This window comes from Nothobranchius furzeri, chromosome 3 (assembly GCF_043380555.1).
Source record: "Nothobranchius furzeri strain GRZ-AD chromosome 3, NfurGRZ-RIMD1, whole genome shotgun sequence".
NCBI lineage: Eukaryota > Metazoa > Chordata > Actinopteri > Cyprinodontiformes > Nothobranchiidae > Nothobranchius > Nothobranchius furzeri.
In genome coordinates, this window is record NC_091743.1 from 81,861,747 (window position 1) to 81,881,828 (window position 20,082).

Here is a 20,082-nt window from a genome sequence, read left to right on the forward strand (position 1 = left end):
GCTGTTTGACTTTCTGCTCAACAAACAGATCATCCCTCCATGTTACTGATGGAAGAGATAAAATACCAGAAACAGAAGAGAGGTTTACTCGTTTATCTTATTCTCACCAACAGGGTTTGTTGACTTTTTACTGTTTTGTGGTAAATTTCATCAGTGTATTGAAATTACTATCATTTTGAAGCCCGTGTTTCTCATCTCAAGACTTTTATTTTTTATCACTTCATGTTGCCGAATTCAGGTTTTCGGGACTTTTATTTTGAAAACAGTACTTTATTTTGAAGGTGTGTGTTTTCAGTATGTACAGTCTATGGTTTTCAGGCTGCTCTAGCGGTGCGGCAGCGGAGCACCTGCACGGCTCACCTGTCCTGGTCCGTCTCGTTTCGCGGTACCGGACCGATCCGAACTGATAGCACCGGGGACACCGGGTCTCCGCTCGGACCGATGCGAACCAGGTGATTCGTGCTGCAGTCTTCAGCTTCTGGGTTACCTCTGAGCTCCGAGCCGCGCTAGAGCCTCGAGTCTCATACCTGGGTTCTCGTTCTGGGTGGTCGGCAGTCCCACTGGACCGAACACCGTTCTCGGTCATTCAGTCTTCAGCAAACCTGAATGTGACGGATTCGGTAGAATTCGGCACAGAAACATGGTGACCGAACCAACGCGCCGTAGAAACATCCGGATCGGAACAGAAAGATTCTGAGATTAATGTGACTGGAGCTGGAGCTTCGGAACTGCGAGTCCAGAACTTGTTGGATATGTACAGTCTATGGTTGGAGCACAATTCGGCTGCAGCTGAATCCCCTAAACACCATGAGCACCCAGGGACCGGGCCGGAAGAGGATCCCGAACCGGGAGAAGCTGACCGGGCAGGAGGATGCGCTAAGCCAGATAGCGCGAGAGGTAAAAAGCTCAAGGCTAGCAGTACAGCTGATCACGTTTTAAATAAACCAATCAAATGATCAATCTGCTGATACAGTCATTAATTAGCTGTTTTTTTTTCATCAATTGATAGTTATTCATCACTGATAAACCAACTGATTTATAACCAACTGATAAATTATCAGTTGGTCATTAATGAAATAGATGATTGATAATATTAATTGACTGATCATTATTAATATGTTAGTTTGTAATTAATTAGCTGATAGATTTCAATCAGCTGACCAATACAGTTAATAATCGTTTCACCAATAGTTCAGATTTATAGTTATTAATGGGCAATCGTTATTATTTGTACAATTAGGTGTTATAGCCTCCGGAAATGGTCTGTTTTACAGGTCATCTCTTCAGTATCGGGTCATTTTGGAGACATAAGTCTTAACTGGTGCCTTAATCTGCAAGAAGATACTGTTGCTTCAAGGTCCCTCCAAGCTCACTCTTATCTAAGACTGGTTTCATTCACAGCACAAGACGGATGAACTTACTAAGTTAAATCATATAATGAACAATATGGTTGAAGGATAATAGCAATGTTTTGATTAATCTGTGCTTAAATTACTGTGGTTGAAATGAATATTATTATGTTATGATCAGTAAGTTTAGATTTAACAAGTGAATCACTATCTCTGACAGCTTACACACTCAGACACGAGGTTAAGCTAATATCCTGACACATTGCTTTCTGTTCCATCAATCAGAACTCCTGTATCTGACGCGAGGCGTGTTTTCTGAGGTTTGTCGGTAAAAACCCTTCTACATGTCAAATTCTGATTTGTTAGTAAATCAAAATATGATGATTATTAAAACAGGACTCACTTCACCGCGAGTCAGTTCTAGTTCTTGTGAGTTCTTGAGAAAGTTTCGGACCGGCCATCCGAAGCAAAACCTCTTTGACCCAGAGCATCTTTTGACAAGCTGTCAAAAGCCTGTTGCAATCTACAGCTGACATCAAATGGTTCCTTCAGAATAAAGCTGAACCAGCTTCAACTCCTTAAGAGTTATTTCTAAGACGCAAATAACAAACTGTCGTGACCTGAAGACAACTCGAGACCGGTCTAGTCGGCACTGAGGTTGCTTCTACCGACTTCGGTGCCTCTGGGGTCCCCAGACCTCAACATTCCAGATCTACCACGGGGGTCTTCTATCAGGGTACGTAGACTCGACAGATTGCGTCTAATGTGTTTTTGATAAGAACCAACTTTTTTAGTTTATAGCAGACCAAATTCACTCCCACTCAGAACTCAGTTTCTTCAGATACGAGAGGTTCTGATAACATCACATCATCACGCCTCACATTCCATCCACTCAGATCCATTCATCACATAAAGTGTCCTAGTTGTCATGTTTTAATTGTTTAGAAAATAAATTTTTTGCTTTTTATAAACTTGACTCTCTTCTTGAATTAATATGAAGTGTCTGACAATCCCTGAATAAACAAAGAATTCTAAATCTTCTGGTTAAACATTCAATGACCAATCAGACTGGATTTCCTTATTTATATTGAAATTCACAAAATATTGGTCAAAGTGTAGGGTAGTATATCAAGCTTTAAAGCACCCAAATGCATACATAATTACCCCGTTACATAGTTATTGTTCCACTTTTGGCCAACTTTTCAGTCAGATAAATGATAGTTATTAATCAGCAGTACATCTGCTGCAGCTAACATGGAAATTGTCCCAAGCTAGGGTCAAAGGTCACAGTCTCAGATGGAAGTCAAACTTCACTGTTCTGGTTTAGGGCTAAAGATCTTCGGTGAAATGTCTCCGTCTCTGTCCCAGATTAGCATCAATGATCACTGTCCTGAGTCAGGGACAAAGACCATTGTTGGGTAGGATCATAGACCACACCCCCTGGTTAGGGTTTGAACTCTGTCATAGATTAGGGTCAAAGATCAAGGATTGGGCCTCTTACTGACAGGTAGTTTGGGTGGCTCAATCTGGTCTAGTCCACCCTGGTCCAGTCTAATTCAGTGGCCTAGACCTCTCTAGTATTCCAGCCTGGACTAGTTTAGTATAGTAATGGGGTCTGGACTAGTCTAGTATAGTAATACGGTCTGGACTAGTCTAGTATAGTAATCTTGTCTGGACTAGTTTAGTATAGTAATGGGGTCTGGACTAGTATAGTATAGTAATACGGTCTGGACTAGTCTAGTATAGTAATCCGACCTGGACTAATTTAGTATAGTAATCTTGTCTGGACTAGTCTAGTATAGTAATCCGACCTGGACTAATTTAGTATAGTAATCTGGTCTGGACCAGCTGAAGGCTTTAGCTTTTAACTGATTACTATTTATTGCATTGCTTGTTTTACTTATTTATTTATTTTAATTACTGTTGTGTTACACATTTATGTTGTTTTATTTCGATAATCACATTTTATTGGATATTTTACTATCCGTATTAGCTCTTGCGATTTTACATGTCACATATTTTAATCCTTCCAGTGTTTCCTCTGTAGAGCCCTCTGCCTCGGGACTGGTGGTCGGTGGCGGCAGCTGGGGCGCTCCTTGGGTAGTGCCCAGGTAGTGGTGGGGGTTGCCACCCTCCCTCCCAGGGCCCCCTGGATTGGTGTCTTGGCTGCTGCCATGGATCTGCTACTGTCGAGGCAGATGGCTCCCTTGATGGCGTGTCTTCATTGCCTGTCCAATTTGAGCTCAGCCTAATGTTTACTGTGGTCTTTTAATGTGTTATGTGTACGAGTGTGTGTGTGTGTGTGTGTGTGTGTGTGTGTGTGTGTGTGTGTGTGTGTGTGTGTGTGTGTTCCTGGGAATGGTTTGTGGATTGGGGGGTGAAACTGTCATAATTGTTTTAAGTGTGGGAAAGGGAGGGAATATGGGTTATATGGGTCATTTTAATTTGTTAAGCACTTTGTGTCTTGCTTTGCATGAAAAGTGCTATATAAATAAAGTTTGATTTGATTTGAAATATGGCTCACCTGTGTGTTCCCAGGCAGAGGCTCGACTGGCGGCAAAACGGGTGGCACGAGCAGAGGCCCGGGAGTTCCGGATGAAGGAGCTAGAGAGACTACAGGTTAGTGGATGGAATTTGGGTTTTTATTTAGTCATTAGGTAAAATGTCAGTGAGACACGTGATGCCTAACAGAGACCTGTTTACGCAGAAATACAGTTAAAATATAGAGGTAGAGGGTCTTGTCATAACGGGACAGTTTAAAATGAGTTCGTCCTAAAACAAAACAAAACACAATAAAGGTAACCTGAAGATAATAAAATCACCAGAAACTAAGTGGCGATCAGATCAGGTGATTTATTCAGGCATTTAAAATTAGAAACGACTCAAATCGATCTAACTGGTTAGTGGAGCTGAATTAGAAAAAGCCTTTTTTTCAAACTGAGCTCTAGCTTGCCTCCTGGGCTGTTGACTAGTCTCTAGAGTTGGTAACTTGTCTCTAGTGCTAATAACTAGTGTTGGTAACTAGTCTCTAGTGCTAATAACTAGTCTCTAGTGCTAATAACCACTGTTGGTAACTAGTCTCTAGTGCTAATAACTAGTCTTTAGGGTTGGTAGCCAGTCTCTAGTGCTAATAACTAGTGTTGGTAACTAGTCTCTAGTGCTAATAACTAGTCTCTAGTGCTAACAACCACTGTTAGTAACTAGTCTCTAGTGCTAATAACTAGTGTTGGTAACTTGTCTCTAGTGCTAATAACTAGTCTCTAGTGCTAATAACCACTGTTGGTAACTAGTCTCTGGTGCTAATAACTAGTCTTTAGGGTTGGTAGCCAGTCTCTAGTGCTAATAACTAGTGTTGGTAACTAGTCTCTAGTGCTAATAACTAGTCTCTAGTGCTAACAACCACTGTTGGTAACTAGTCTCTAGTGCTAATAACTAGTCTTTAGGGTTGGTAACTAGTCTCTAGTGCTAATAACTAGTCTTTAGGGTTGGTAGCCAGTCTCTAGTGCTAATAACTAGTGTTGGTAACTAGTCTCTAGTGCTAATAACTAGTCTCTAGTGCTAACAACCACTGTTGGTAACTAGTCTCTAGTGCTAATAACTAGTCTTTAGGGTTGGTAACTAGTCTCTAGTGCTAATAACTAGTCTCTAGTGCTAATAACCACTGTTGGTGACTAGTCTCTAGTGCTAATAACTAGTCTTTAGGGTTGGTAACTAGTCTCTTTGAAAGACAAGGAGGGAATGAGGGCACCAATCCATGTCAGGAAGTGATCAGAGAAGTTTCAGAATAAAATGTTAGTCTTTGGAGGTCACCTTGTTGTCTACGGTAAACACCGATCTCTGAAGCATTTAAACTGCAGCTGGATGTGAAGGAAACAGGAAGTAGTCTGGTCAGCTGATGGGGTCATGAGACAGCAGGTCAAAGTTCAGACTGACTGATCTGTCGTAGGAGGGGATGAGTGTCTGCAGCTCAGGTGAGTTTAAACAATAATAACAAAAAATGATCCGTCAGCTGATCAGTTAGCCTCTCGGTATTCTGGTGGTGCCGAGTCTGGATTAGAACCAAACAGATCCGTCTGGTTTTGTCGGGGGGGTGGGGGTGGGGGGTGGGGGGGGGGGGGGGCTGAAAACCGACAGTGAACTGGGTCAGGACCAGCTCCTGGCTGATTGATCTGCTCTGAGGTGCTTTTACTGTATTGTCAAACTCAGAAAGGAAGCGGTTGTCTTCAGCATCAGAGAGAAGTTCTGTAAAAACCAGATCAAAGAGACCAGAACCAGAACCTGAGAGATTCATCAGCTGATCCAGCCTGAAGGTTCCCAGTTCTCTGTGGAAACTCTTTTGAGCCAACCTGAAGTTCTGTCAGGCTCTGATTCCTCATCCTGAAACCTGCAGGGGTTCTGATCCGAGACCCGACCCAACTGGTTCTTTAACTGTGGGTTCTGTTCACCAGCTGGAGGCCCAGTTAGCTGAAGGTTCTGTAGTTGTGATGGAACCAGAACATTTCTGACCCCTCTAATAAGGTCTGAGTCCTGTAGGTCCGGTTGCCATGGAAACAGAATCACAGCTGTTCTGACATCCTCTCTCTCACCTGTGTGTCCTTCCCATGCAGCTGGTTTACAGCCACAAGGTAGGTCCAGTTCCTCTGGTTTCAGAACGTCTCAGATCCAGTTCAGCCCTGAGACCTGTAACCTGTCTGCTCCTGTCTCCACAGAAGTATTATGGTCTGGATTATAAGTGGGGCCACATCGAGCAGTGGATGGTAGGACTCTCCAGGACTCTGTAAGACTCTGTAGCAGCTGATCAGAACCAATCTGGGTCATGTCCTGATGCCTTCAGTGTTTGGGTTAGGGTGTAGTCAAAGCTGACCAGAACCACAAAGTCACTCCTGATCTGAAAGATAAAGGAAGAGGGGCGGGAGGAGGACTTCAAGGAGATGCTTTGGGAGTTTGAGAAAACCATGGCCGAGTTAAACCAGGAGTTGGAGAAAGATTAGAGTTTAAAGAAGGAGAGAAAGGGGAGTCGGAGGAGGATTTCAGTGGAGCTTAGTGGAGGAGCTAGAGAAGGAGTTACAGAGGAGCAGTTACAGGAGATGCTAGAAGATCCAGAACAGAAACAATAAAACTACTGATGGTTCTGCTGGAGGCTCTGGACCAGCCACGGTAGATCCAGATCTGCTCTGATGCTGCTGAGGTTTCTAGCATGTCTTCCTCTTAATCAGAGTCTCCCAGCATGCCTTCTGCTCCCTCTTTGTAATTGGTTCATTTTTTAACTCGACTCGGTTTTTATAGTTTAACATTTTAATGCATTGCTTTTGAAAGCTTTTAAAAGTTGTCATTATTTTATTTTAAGTGAAGCATTTTAGATTTTTTTTTATCACAATTAGGTATTTTAGTTTTCATCCCTGATTTGATTACATAGACTTAACAATTGCTTTTATTTTTATTTTTTAACCAGATTTTTCATCATTAGCGTTAAACCCCTCAGCATGTCTGACAGGCACCCTACATGGGATTTCTCCTCCTTTAATGTGTTTCTTCTCTGTGGCCTTCCAGGAGGACAGTGAGCGGTACTCTGGCCTCTCTCGGAGACACCCTTCGGTCTGTTTCGCCTCTCTCAGCATTTAAGCTGCTTTAGCGAATCTGCAAACGAGCTGTTTTGAACACAAACTTGATCACAGAGCACTCACCCTTCCCCTCGTGTGTCATCCCCTTCAGCTGAAACCGGAAAACCATGATGCCAATCACCATTTTCTAGGTCGTAGTGTTGTCTGTGACTTCAAATGGTGTTTTTCTTTGTGGTCTCTTCTAACAGACTTTGTAGTCTGTTCTAAAGTTGAAGTGGTAGCAGACCGCTGTTTCTCCTCTGATGTTATTGAGCGGAGAACTTCTCACGCCAGCAGTGTTCTGTAGCTAAATTTGTGAGTGCGTAGTGAAGGGAGGACCCAGGGAAGAGCAGAAGTGTGGCGGTTTGGTGAGATGGACAATCAAATGGTTATTAGTGGAGGTTTTTGGACATTTTTAGACAAATGTGAGAGACCCACTTAAATAAAACATGCTGAAATGAGTTTTCTGGTGGCTGGGCTCTCCCTTAGAGATAGGGTGAGAAGCTCAGTCATCCGGGAGGGGCTCGGAGTAGACCTGCTGCTCCTCCACATCGAGAGGAGCCAGTTGAGGTGGCTCGGGCATCTGGTCAGGATGCCTCCTGGACGTCTCCCTGGTAAGGTTTTCTGGGCACGTCCAACCAGAAGGAGACCTAAAGGAAGACCCAGGACACGGTGGAGGGACTATGTCTCTCACCTGGCCAGGGAACACCTTGGGATTCCCCCGGAAGACCTGGCTGGGGAGAGAGAAGTATGGGCCTCTTGACTTAGGCTTCTGCCCCCGCGACCCGACTCCGGATAAGCAGAAGAAAATGGATGGATGGATGTTTTTAATCTCTACAATATATTTATAGTATGTTAGAAGGTTGTTAAGAGGCATGAAAAATATTCTTAAGCTGATACGGTTTCCAAATTTGCTATAGCAGCTTTAACTGTTTATTACCTTTCACATGTTCTCAAGGTGTGCCTGTTACCCGAACATCAAAGATACTTTATTAATCCCTGAGGGAAATTAGAGTTTCAGCACACACAATTCTGAGATCAGACATACATTCACAGGCATAGACACATGACAAGAATTGGTGACTGTGGTCATTCGCAACCCGAGTCTCGCTACCTTAATAGAGATCAGAGGGTTTCTGTGAGGATTGAGTCAGGTGGAGGAAATAAAGGCACTTCAGAGTTACCCTCCACAGGGAGGGCAGCTTTGCTATGCAAAATGCACCTCAGACAGATATGCACACAGACTTCTGACATTATAAAACATAAGTGTCCACTAGGTGGGGAGGTAGGGTTGGGGACTCTCCACACATCAGTGCATGCAGCCACGATAAGCAGCGCTCATCACCTCCGTCTGGACAAGGGGAGGAGGTAGTTGGGTTTAGAGGGCACAGTGACTCCTGGAAACGATTCACCGGCCTTCACAGCTCGCAGTCCCGCCCAGGCTGGGATAGGGAGACAGAGTTGCCATGGCAATGGCAGCATTCCACAATTCTTCGAAGGGGGAGTATTCGTTTCAGCCTCACAGGCTCAAGGGCACCAGATTCAGATAAGAAATTGTTTTGGGACCAGACAGAGATAATTTCTTCTCTGTCTTAAAGTTCAGTTGGTCCTCAAGATCTCAAAATCCAATAATGGCGTAAATTAATCTATCCCAATCCGTGCTGATTCGTCCACTCGCTCCTTGATCGAATCCATCTTTTGTGCCAGAGCCTGAATCTCAGCCAAAGTTCCAAGCTTACGACTCATCTCGACAAATATATGAGTCTGTGCATTCACAGCGCGGTGTAATCCATCCCTGAGCTCCGGGAAAGAGCCAATATTCCTCGACAGCTCGTTAATTATCCGGTAAGCCAGGTAACTTCCCAGGCCAAAAAGCAGGAAAACTGACACCAACACCACGAATATCCAGACATCTTCAGAATCCTCTACAGACAGCTGAGAGAGGCAGATCAGGTTCCACTGTTTCCAGGAGTCCATGATGTGCCCAGCTGGCTCTGTCCCAGAGGGGCATCCGGGAGCCCCTTCTCCCGTTTTCGTCGTTGAGAAAATTTTGTCAATCGCGTTGAGAGACCAACTGACCAGGTCCATTTTTAATAATTTCCAGTATCCAGAAAAAATGCAGAAGCACCATACACCCAAAAACAGACAAAGAGCCTTGGGGATAAGTTAGGGAGGAGAGGAGGGAAAAAGCCTCTGTACTTTCCAAGAGTACATGCACTGATTCTGCTTTGTGTTGGTAGATTTCAGACGACGAGGAGAGAATGTCAGTGGGCAGTCGAGGAAGCCTCAGGGTGAGTCCAAGACTAGCTGACATGATCTAGAGAAGGTCTGAGACCAGCTAATGGGTTCAAACCAGCTGATGGGTCTGTGAAATGAGCTAGAGGTCATCATTTCAGTTACTTTACTAAAAAATATCTTTCCTTTGTTTCTGTCCGTTATTTGCCTTCCACCTGTTCCTCCCCCCCCACCTCCCCCCCCCCCCCCCCCCCAGCCCTCAGACCATGGTGGTCTTCTGGCCTCTGGCTCTCGAGCTTCCTCCAGGGCCAGTTCAGCTCGTGCCAGCCCAGTGGTGAGCTCTGTTTTTGGGCTGGGTGTGGCTGTTCCTCTGTGGCTTCTGCTGTCTATCTCACTCAATCAGTAAAGCATTGGTTTCTATGGTAACGCTGATTCGTTGGTGTTTTCAGGTAGAAGAAAGGGTGGACCGTGAGTTCATTGATAAGGTAAAAATAAAGTAGGAAACCAGCTACCTTCATAAAAAGGAATGGTTCTCTTTTTAAACTAAGATCGTTTTGAGAGAATTAATGTATAAAATTGTTATTCTTTAATTCTTTATTTTAAGAACTTGTTTTTTTAACCCTCCCACTGTCGTAATGGGTGACCCCATGAGGAACGTTGACCATTGAGCAGGGTTGATGGTTTATCCCTTGGATCCATGTGGCAGGGGTGAGGAGTGAGCACCACCTCACCCCTGCCATGTGGACCTCAAGGGATAAACCATCAATCCTGCTCAATGGTCAACTTTCCTTGCGGGGTCACCCATAAAGACAGTGGGAGGGTTAAAAAGAGTTTTTGATTTATATTTTTCCTTTTATAAAAACTGTATGTTCTAACTTCTCTGGTTCTTTAAAAATAATAACAGTCTCAGGGCTCCAGGGCAGCATCCACTCTGTCGACCACGACGCTGGCGTCACTGGGTGCAGCCTCGTTGGGCGGGGCTTCATCACGAAGAGGAAGTTGTGACACATCGTTTTCTGTGGAAACAGAAGCATCAATCAGAGAGATGAAGGTAGAGACTTCTTTTAAACAGTCTCAAAACCAACACTGATTATTCAGCTGTTAGACAGAACTCCACTGAAGGAGACCTGGACCGCTTTGTGGAAGGGAAACATGGTATTCGTGGAAGGTGACTGTGATGTCATGGGCCAAGAGGTTGTGGGTAGAATTCCAACATTTCATGAAAATTCCAATGGGTCATTAGAATTCCAGCAGATCATGAGAACTCCAACAGGTCATTATTATTCCAACAAGTCATGAGAACTCTAACAGGTCGTCAATATTCCAAAAAGTCACGAGAACTCCTACAGGTCATGAGAATTCCAACAGGTCATTAGTATTCCAAAAGGGTCATGAATATTTCAACCGACCAAGAGTATTCTAACAGGTCATGAGAATTACAACAGGTTATGGGAATTCCAGCAGGTCATATGAAATCCAGCAGGTCATGAGAATTGCAACAGGTCATGAGAATTCCAGCAGGTCATGAGAACTCCAACAGGCCATCAGTACTCCAACAAGTCATGAGAATGCCAACAGGTCATCAGTATTCCAACAAGTCATGAGAACTCCAACAGGTCACGAAAATTCTTACGGGTCATTAGAACTCCAGCAGATCATGAGAACTCCAACAGGTCATGAGAAATCCAGCAGGTCATGAGAATTGCAACAGGTCATGAGAATTCCAGCAGGTCATGAGAACTCCAGCAGGTCATGAGAACTCCAACAGGCCATTAGTATTCCAACAAGTCATGAGAATGCCAACAGGTCATCAGTATTCCAACAAGTCATGAGAACTCCAACAGGTCATGAAAATTCTTACGGGTCATTAGAACTCCAGCAGATCATGAGAACTCCAACAGGTCATGAGAAATCCAGCAGGTCATGAGAATTGCAACAGGTCATGAGAATTCCAGCAGGTCATGAGAACTCCAGCAGGTCATGAGAACTCCAACAGGCCATTAGTATTCCAACAAGTCATGAGAATGCCAACAGGTCATCAGTATTCCAACAAGTCATGAGAATTCCAACAGGTCATGAAAATTCTTACGGGTCATTAGAACTCCAGCAGATCATGAGAACTCCAACAGGTCATGAGAAATCCAGCAGGTCATGAGAATTGCAACAGGTCATGAGAATTCCAACAAGTCATGAGAACTCCAACAGGTCACAAAAATTCTTACGGTTCATTAGAACTCCAGCAGGTCATGAGAATTCCAACAGGTCATTGGAATTCCAGCAGGTCATGAGAACTCCAACAGGCCATTAGTATTCCAACAAGTCATGAGAATGCCAACAGGTCATCAGTATTCCAACAAGTCATGGGAACTCTAACAGGTCATGAAAATTCTTACAGGTCATTAGAACTCCAGAGAACTCTAACAGGTCATTAGTATTCCAAAAGGGTTATGAGTATTTCAACAGGCCAAGAGTATTCTAACAGGTCGTGAGAAATCCAGCAGGTCATGAGAATTGCAACAGGTCAGGGATTGTGCTCAGGAAAAGCAGAGATAAGTTAGGCCCTAATGAACCTGTATCTAAATGAACATGTGCAGAGTGATCTGAATTTCTGGAGACACCACCACCAGCCTTACCAGACAGCTGGATAGGAAGGTACTTGGGGACCAGTGCTAACGTCTGATTGTGAGATCCTCACTGGGACCCCTGAAGGTCCCTCAGTGAATACTTCAGAAGAGTCTGCCACTACCTATCCACCTCTTTTGCTTTTCAAAAGTCGGACCAAGGTCATTTCTGACGTGTTTTTTTTTTTCTTGTCTGTTGAATTTCAACTCCAGGTTTTAGTCAAATTCTGGTACCAGTCTAATCTAGTCATTATAGATCCAGTCCAGTACTTTCTAGTCTTGTTCAGCTCAGTCCAGTCCAGTGTATTGTTGACAATGATTTGCATTTAACCACTGTGATCAGCAGTCTGAATACTCATGACCTTTACTGTTAGGACTCCCTGCTGGAGACTGAGGAGAAGTACCGCAGAGCGATGGTTACCAACGCTCAGCTACACAATGACAAGACAGCCCTGATGTTCCAGGTGGAGACTCTGAGAGAGGAGCTTGGTGACCTAGAGGAGCTTCTGTGGGAGTCTCGCCGATGTTGTGACCTCTCCAACAAGGTTAACCTCCAGCTGCTGTTGGAGATGATTATGTTGTAGCTGTTGGTGTTGAAGCTTGGTGTGTACCTGCAGGAATTGGAGCTCGAGCGCCAGGCTCACAAGGCTCTGCAGGTCCAGTTCACGGTGACAAGAGAAACTCTCAGACAAACTAAGGAGCTGCTGATGGTAAGTCTAACACTTGTAGAAAGTAGGGTTCATCTTAGTGTTATTGTGGCGAGATTCCTGAATTTGTTCTGAATAAAATCATGTTTCAGAACATTCTAAAAGACCACTGAGTGTCCCTGTTTACTAACGTTATGTCTATAAAACTCCTGAGTAATAACTTTTCTTTCATTGCTGTGAGTTGATGTGATTTATGATGGTATAGAGAGGAGACTCACACCTGCATCTGACTAAGCAGGCAGTTTTCCAAAATCTCAGTGTACATGGTCTTAAACTAGGAAATCCATGCAGGTCTTTGGACACAAGGGCATTGGTGTCTAATGGCTTCTGCTTGTCTCTGGTGGACAGAAGATATGTGATCTGACACACACAAGTCCTCTGCCTGCTATTTCTTGATGTCCAGTCTCAGGGTGCTGGACTTGAGGTCATTTGTGACAAGCTTTCCTGTCTTGATATCAGATGTGTTTTTCTCCTCCTTTGGCCAGGCTCTTATAACAGTACCTTTTGACTGGCAGGTGTCTAGGAGAGCAGGCAGTTTCTTTTGCCTGATCATGTCAGTAGAGAATGTTATGATCTGGTGCAGTCCAACTGGACTAGAATCTAGACCGTCAGTTTGCCAAAGCAAAATGATTGGTCGAGCTATACGCTCCACTGGAACCAAAGCAGCCCCGGACGTCTGGTGCCGGTCCAGTCACAGTGGTCTATCTGTTTGGTGGGCGGGATGTTGCATCTTTTTCAACGGTGAATAGTGGACTGCCCAGTGTCTGACATCCTTAGCGGCCCAATCACAGCACTTCATTGATAGGGGGGGGGGGGGGTCATCATCGTCGTTGTCCTCCACTTATCCGGGTCGCAGGGGCAGCATCCCAACTAGGGAGCTCCAGACCGTCCTCTCCCCAGCCACCTCCACCAGTTCCTCCGGCAGGACCCCAAGGCGTTCCCGGACCAGATTGGAGATGTAACCTCTCCAACGTGTCCTGGGTCGACCCGGGGGCCTCCTGCCGGCAGGACTTGCCCGAAACACCTCTCCAGGGAGGCATCTAGGAGGCATCCTGACCAGATGCCCAAGCCATCTCAACTGACTCCTTTCAATCCGGAGGAGCAGCAGTTCTACTCTGAGTCCCTCCCGAATGTCCAAGCTCCTCACCCTATCTCTAAGGCTGAGCCCGGCCACCCTACGGAGGAAACTCATTTCGGCCGCTTGTATTTGCGATCTCGTTCTTTCTGTCATTACCCAAAGCTCATGACCATAGGTGAGGATTGGGACGTAGATCGACCGGTAAATCGAGAGCCTGGCTTTCTGGCTCAGCTCCCTCTTCACCACGACAGATTGGTTCAGCGTCCGCATCGCTGCAGATGCTGAACCAATCCACCTGTCGATCTCCGGATCCCTCCTACCCTCACTCGTGAACAAGACCCCGAGATACTTAAACTCCTCCACTTGAGGTAGGACCTCTTCCCCGACCCGGAGTTGGCAAGCCACCCTTTTCCGGTCGAGAACCACGGTCTCAGATTTCGAGGTGCTGATCCTCATCCCAGCCGCTTTACACTTGGCCGCGAAGGGGGGTTACTGAAAATACAAAGATGGAAACAGCTCATTTGAAACGTCTTTGGCATTTACTTTGGACTATTTTGACCTGAATTTTTCTTTTACTCAAGAGCAGATAGAGAAGTTTATCTAGGCAAAGGATGCATTTGCTTCTTCGACGGCGCATGGCAGACTGCCTCGCTGTAGCAGTGAGTACATCATGTTGTTTGTTGTACAGTGGCACGCAGACACAGTTTTAAAGACAACCATAGAACCCGCTCCACAACTGAGAGTCGTCAATAGACCGTGGCCAGACTATATCATCATCATCATCATCATCATCATCATCATCATCATCATCATCATCAAAACTTTATTCCAGACACAATGAGGTCCATAGTAAAAAAAAATATATATAAAAGGATAAAAAGATAAAAACCAGACATATATAAGAAATAAATAGCATAAGAATAGAGCTAGTTGCACATAAACATGCTGCCTCGCCACCCTCCATTACCTACAGAGAAATGAGAAGAGACCGCATTTCCCCATTTCACGACCATAGATGGGCGTACCAATATACTAGAATTCTCACCAGATATTTTGGTACTTTTCAGCTGAGCAATTTGAGCAATTACTTTTCATGATTAACGAGGTCGAATGCTTTTGAAGCATCAATAAAACGTGAATATAGTTGTATTGTGTCTATTATACAGGTCAAGTATTTCTTTCAGTACAAATATGGACATGTCTGTGCCCAATATGGTTTTGAATCCAAATTGATTGTCAGACGAGGTAACAAACTCCACCAGTCTTGTCAAAATTGCCCTCTCCAGGAACTTTGACAGGGCAATGGGCCGGTAGTTCTCCTTACTGTTTATCTTGCCTGTTTTATCTTTTATTATAGGTACCAGAACTACAGATAACATAGAGTTTGGTAAAATACCATGAATTAGGAATCCGGTAAAACAGACAGCCAACAGCGGGTAAAGTTTCTTACTTGCTAGCTTTAAATGTTCAGCTGTTATTTTGTCTGCACTACATGACGTTTATTCCTTAAGTGTCATCACAATGTCATAAACCTCTTGCACAGAAATAGTAGCATCCTTATTTCCCTCAACAGTGTCTACCAAGAGGGAATGACTTTTAATTAGGGATGGACAATATATCGGCATCAATATTGGATTGGTATCGGCCGATGTTAGTCATTTTTTAGCATATCTGTACCGGCTTGATAAATAAAACCGGGCCGATATTAACAACCGATATTTTTTCCATCTCATTTCCATTTGTTTGCTTGTTTCAGAGGGTGAGGGGGGTGATGTGTAATTGTTTAGTCATGTGACAGTGAATGATATAATCTCAGAACCATAAATATGTGTGTTGTGTATACATAATAACGTAAATTCAGCTTTAACCATTTAATTCTATACAAAATCTGCTGTTTTTAGAAGCATTAATGCCAGTACATCGATATCGGCAAATATCAGTTATCGGCCATAACAGTGATCTTGATATCGGATATCGGTATCGGCCCAAATATTTCATATTGGTGCTTCACTACTTTTAATGCAATTAAAAAATTGGAAAAACTGTTTCTGCCATAACTGGGAATTTCCTCTGATCCATTTGCCCCATCTGTATTTGATGGCAGGGGAACTTTACCTGATTTACCATTGGGCACTTATTTTGTAGTTTCTTTGCTAAGGAATCATGCCTAAGCATGTCTTCGTTCCCTTTGATGAAATGTAGAGCACGTTTAGCATTTGTGTGGGTGATTTTTTTATAATCAAAAATTGGGCCTCTTTCAGGTTTGCCTGCTTCAGCCCACAATTTAAAAGCTCTTCTAGCTTCTGCATAGAGCTCTTCTACATGTTCAATCCATCCTGGCTTGGCTTTGTGTTTAATATTTTTATACAGGGGCCTACTTGATTCAAGTAGAGAGTTTACAATTTCTTCATATAAAATGCAAATTTCTTCACCACGTTGCACATCTTTGCAATTTATATCAGAGCGTGTGACTTCACTTTTTGGCAGCCTGATATTACTCAGCAGAACCTCAGACCGGCTACAGTACTGATCGAAATCCTGCTGAGTCATGCTATCCCAGTGTATTCTTTCTTCTTGTAAAACAGTATTTGTTGGCAACATGGTTGGTAGGCTACCCATATCTATCCTAATGCAAATTGGTATATGATCTGATAATGCAAATTCTGTTTTTATACTGATGTTTTCCAAGGAGTCATTAGCGTCTTTAGAACAGATGCAGTGGTCCAGCCATGAGGTTGTGTGCCACGCTTCGCTGATGAAGGTGTAACTGTCCACAGGCAGTAATAGTTGGCTGGAGAGAATCAGCCCATTATCTGAGCAGAACTGGTTTAAGTGACTACCAAACATAGAGTTACTATTAGACACATCAGCATTCACATCACTCACTATGAAAAGGCATGAGGGAGGGTTGTCCGGGATATATGATGTAATGAAGGCCAACTTATTAAGATATTCATCTTCATTATTAGGACATTCATAAGGTGCATAGATGTTTAGTATGACAACATTCTTATCACCATAACTGAACTCAAGACCTATAGCCCAGTCTACTTCCAGCCTGATAACTTTGATCAGCTGGTCGCACCTTCTATGCCACAGAATATATCCTCACATATACAGGATGACTTGCCAGGCCAACTGGGACTGGCCGATTGCTGTAGTCAGATCTTAACCATGGGTGTCTTGGAAGATGCCTCCTTCGTCTATTTGCTCCTCCAGTACGTATTCTAGTTTTAGCCGTCACTCAGTCAGATAGCCTTTTTCAACCTTGACCTTGTGCTTGACAGAACCACGGCATTTCTCCTGACCTAATCAACAAGGACGCAGAACTGAATGAGGAAGATGTCAACGCAGAATCTGTATCCCGATTGGCAGAGGAGTCACCTCAGGGCAGCAAAGAGAGCATCATTGGTAGGACAGCGTCAAACCTTCTTTAATCAGAACCTGTCTAATAACTTATTTGATGTTTAACAGAACCTTTGATAGTCCTGATCTGGTGTGGACTAGAATCAGTATGTGCAGGCTTGTCTTTAACGAGTCTTTCTGATGAGGTCATGTAACATCCTTAGCATCTCCCTCAGGTTGATGGTTGGAATTCTGTTGTCTAACACAAGATCAGAGCCAGAACCTTCCTCTAACCAGAACCTCTTTCATTCATCAAGTCAGTTCTGTTTCTTCTTCTGTGTTTTCCATCATGATGGTCAGCTCTTTTCGGTCCTCCAACATCTTTTCCTGATCTTTCAGGGAGAACTGAATCACGGAGACCTGCAGAGGGCAACAAAAACCTTCAAGACCTTCTTGAGCAGTCTCGGATATCAAACACAATCACTACCAGCAACCAAACCGGACAAGCTACCGAGAGAGTCAACACAAGTGATCAAAATGAACCTATTTCAGCCCAGCCAGAACAAAAGACTGCACCCTTTGTTCCAAAGGAAATATGGATCGGTTTGGACAGGACCGTACAAGGTAAACCACATGTTGTGGCTGAAATCTCAAGAATCTTCTCAGATATCCTAATGTCCCTCCACCGGTGGACCTCAGATCTAGAGAACACACTGAAGAATGTTGAAAACGAGTCCGGTCTGCTTACAGGAGATGACCAAAGATCAACAAGACATGAGAGGAAAACCAGACAACCTGAAAAGGGGAAACTAAATCTTATGGATCTAACTGAGCAAAGGGGAACCCCAGAGAGTCCTAGAGGATCTCCGACAGAACCTCCTGCTTCAAGAGTCAGTTCAAGGTCAGAGTCAATGGGAGAACTGTCAGCTGTTAAAAGCAATGCTCAGACCATTTTGAGTCAAGCAGACCCTGAGATGGATGATGGCTCCTCATCAAAGAGAGAGTCTGTGGTTGGTCCTGATGGAGAATGGTTGGATCAATCTGAATCACCTGTAAAAGCCAGCTCTGAGGAGGTGGTTTTTATCGACTCTCACTTTGCTGAACCTCCTAATCCTGTCATAGAGTCTAAGTCTGATCCAAATTTCAGTGATTCTTCAGCAAAAAAGCCTGAAAGTCACCCTGGAAGTCTTGGAAAGGAGGTGAGGAGGAGCCTAACAACATCAGCAAACTCTAACAACGGCCAAAGTTCGACAGTCATGAAGCTCCTGGAGGTGACGGCTGAAGAACTCCGAGCCATAGCTGTTCCTGAGTTGGCTCTGCTGAGTCTCCAGGAGGGAAGACCTGTGGATGTGTGTCCCTGTTCCAAGGCTGTTTCTGCAGACGAGGTGTCGAGCAGAGACATGGACAGCTGTGAGGAGGCTGCCGAGGGGGACTCTGACACCAACCCAGCATCAGAACTGACTCGGATCCATATTGGAGGTCTGGTTGGAGACAAAGACGTCCTTCCACCTGGGAAGAATCATGAAGAAGTTCATTTATACAGCAGGAAAGAGCAGAACTCGGCAGACTGTAGAGTCTCATGAGCTCACCAACGCCCCCTGCTGCTGGTCTTCATCAAACAGCCAAAAAATTCACAAGACAATCCAAAACCCATCCTGACCCTAATGAGTTATTGCTACTGAACAGATTTGAGTCCTTTCAATTAACATGAATTATATTTAATAATTATAAATAATTAACAAATAAAATGTACAGAATCTGATGGTTATGGTTTGTTCAGAGGTTTTATGATAATTGTTTACCATAAAACCTTTTATAAATTGCTCTTTAGTAGTTTTCAGAAACTACTCAAATTTCTGATGATTCATTTTTGTGACAAATAGATTCAGTTTGGCTCAATAATAAAATTGTCATGTTCTTGGTAAATTATTCTTTTCTGTAATTTAATGAAATTTCTGTAATAAAATATTGAATCCAATAATATTGCTGATGACGTTGTCTCATGAATGGATTCAAAGCTCCATCAGTGAACTCTGACCCCAAAATTCAACTTAAATTCCAAGTTGAAGTTCTTTCATCAGGGAGGAACCTGGGTCAGGACTAGGACTCCAGTTTCACTTCAGTCAAAAAAGAAAGACTCTAGACTTGATGTGTGCACGAGTTGTCACTCCAAAGCTTTAGGAATTGTTTCTGCATTAGCGACGCCAGCTGTTCCACAGGAGAACTGCAACAGTGTCATTCAATCCTTACTCAGCTGCTTTCATGAGGTCAAATCGTGGGTGACAAGCTAGATTTAAGTGAAAATATCTCCCTTTCAAAGAGATTCATCCATGCACAGTGTCTACTTCCGTATTGATTTTGTATATATGATATCATTGGGGCGACGGTGGCACAGGAGTTAAGTGCTCGCCCCGTAATCGGAAGGTTGCAGGTTTGAGCCCCGCTCAGTCTGTCGCTGTCTTTGTGTCCTTGGGCAAGACACAACCCACGTTGCCTGCTGGTGGTGGTCAGAGGGACCGGTGGTGCCAGTGCTCGGCAGCCTCGCCTCTGTAAGTGCGCCCCAGGGCAGCTGTGGCTACATCGTAGCTCATCACCATCGGTGTGTGAATTTGTGTGAATGGGTGAATGACTGATTGTGTTGTAAAGCACCTTGGGGGGGTTCCAGGACTGTAGAAGGCGCGATATCAAATACAAGCCATTTACCATATCATTGATCTACAATTATCGTCTGATATTGACGTTAAAATGTAATATCAGAAATTATCTTTTTAAATCGTTTGTTTTGATTCTTCTCACTCAAAGCAGATCTGAGATTATGTTTTTGAGATACCTTTGCTTGTTTGGCACACTACACCTTAGTGACATTGAGGTAGTTGTCAAATTTTGCACAGATGTTTACGTATGCACGATGGGGTATGTGATTAAGTATTTCTTTATTGATTAGGAGGCGCCCCCACATACTTTGCTATCGGTTTATATAGTACTGGAAAATAAGAATTAGACTACATCAGCAAAAAGGGGATATTGAACATTCCCAGTGTTGATCAGCTGATGCAGATCACTTCAACCAGGGAAACATAATGATGACCGCATCTCAGCTACATTGACCTCCGTGTCCAGGGCATTTTAGGATTAATTTGACTTTTT

At 43.9% G+C, this 20,082-nt stretch overlaps 1 protein-coding gene across 10 annotated transcripts in view; it reads left to right on the forward strand.

The window, feature by feature from the left end:
- Positions 1-83: 83 nt before the first annotated feature.
- The window catches only part of lrrfip1b (leucine rich repeat (in FLII) interacting protein 1b), a 28,759-nt gene continuing 8,760 nt past the window's right edge, over positions 84-20,082 (forward strand). For 2 of the 10 annotated variants that reach the window (XM_054735423.2, XM_054735424.2), the window contains exons 1-13: positions 84-897; positions 3,888-3,968; positions 5,957-5,974; positions 6,059-6,106; positions 6,900-6,944; positions 9,190-9,240; positions 9,441-9,518; positions 9,634-9,669; positions 10,089-10,235; positions 12,180-12,350; positions 12,423-12,515; positions 16,878-17,001; positions 17,335-17,559. In XM_054735423.2, coding sequence (XP_054591398.2) covers positions 808-897; positions 3,888-3,968; positions 5,957-5,974; positions 6,059-6,106; positions 6,900-6,944; positions 9,190-9,240; positions 9,441-9,518; positions 9,634-9,669; positions 10,089-10,235; positions 12,180-12,350; positions 12,423-12,515; positions 16,878-17,001; positions 17,335-17,559 — 1,207 coding nt within the window. In that variant the 5' untranslated portion in view covers positions 84-807. Of the gene's footprint in view, positions 898-3,887; positions 3,969-3,993; positions 5,321-5,882; positions 5,975-6,058; positions 6,127-6,899; positions 6,945-9,189; positions 9,241-9,440; positions 9,519-9,633; positions 9,670-10,088; positions 10,236-12,179; positions 12,351-12,422; positions 12,516-16,877; positions 17,002-17,334; positions 18,924-20,082 lie in introns of those variants that run through there. The other 8 variants (XM_015957873.3, XM_015957872.3, XM_015957875.3 and 5 more) reach the window with 8 other exon arrangements.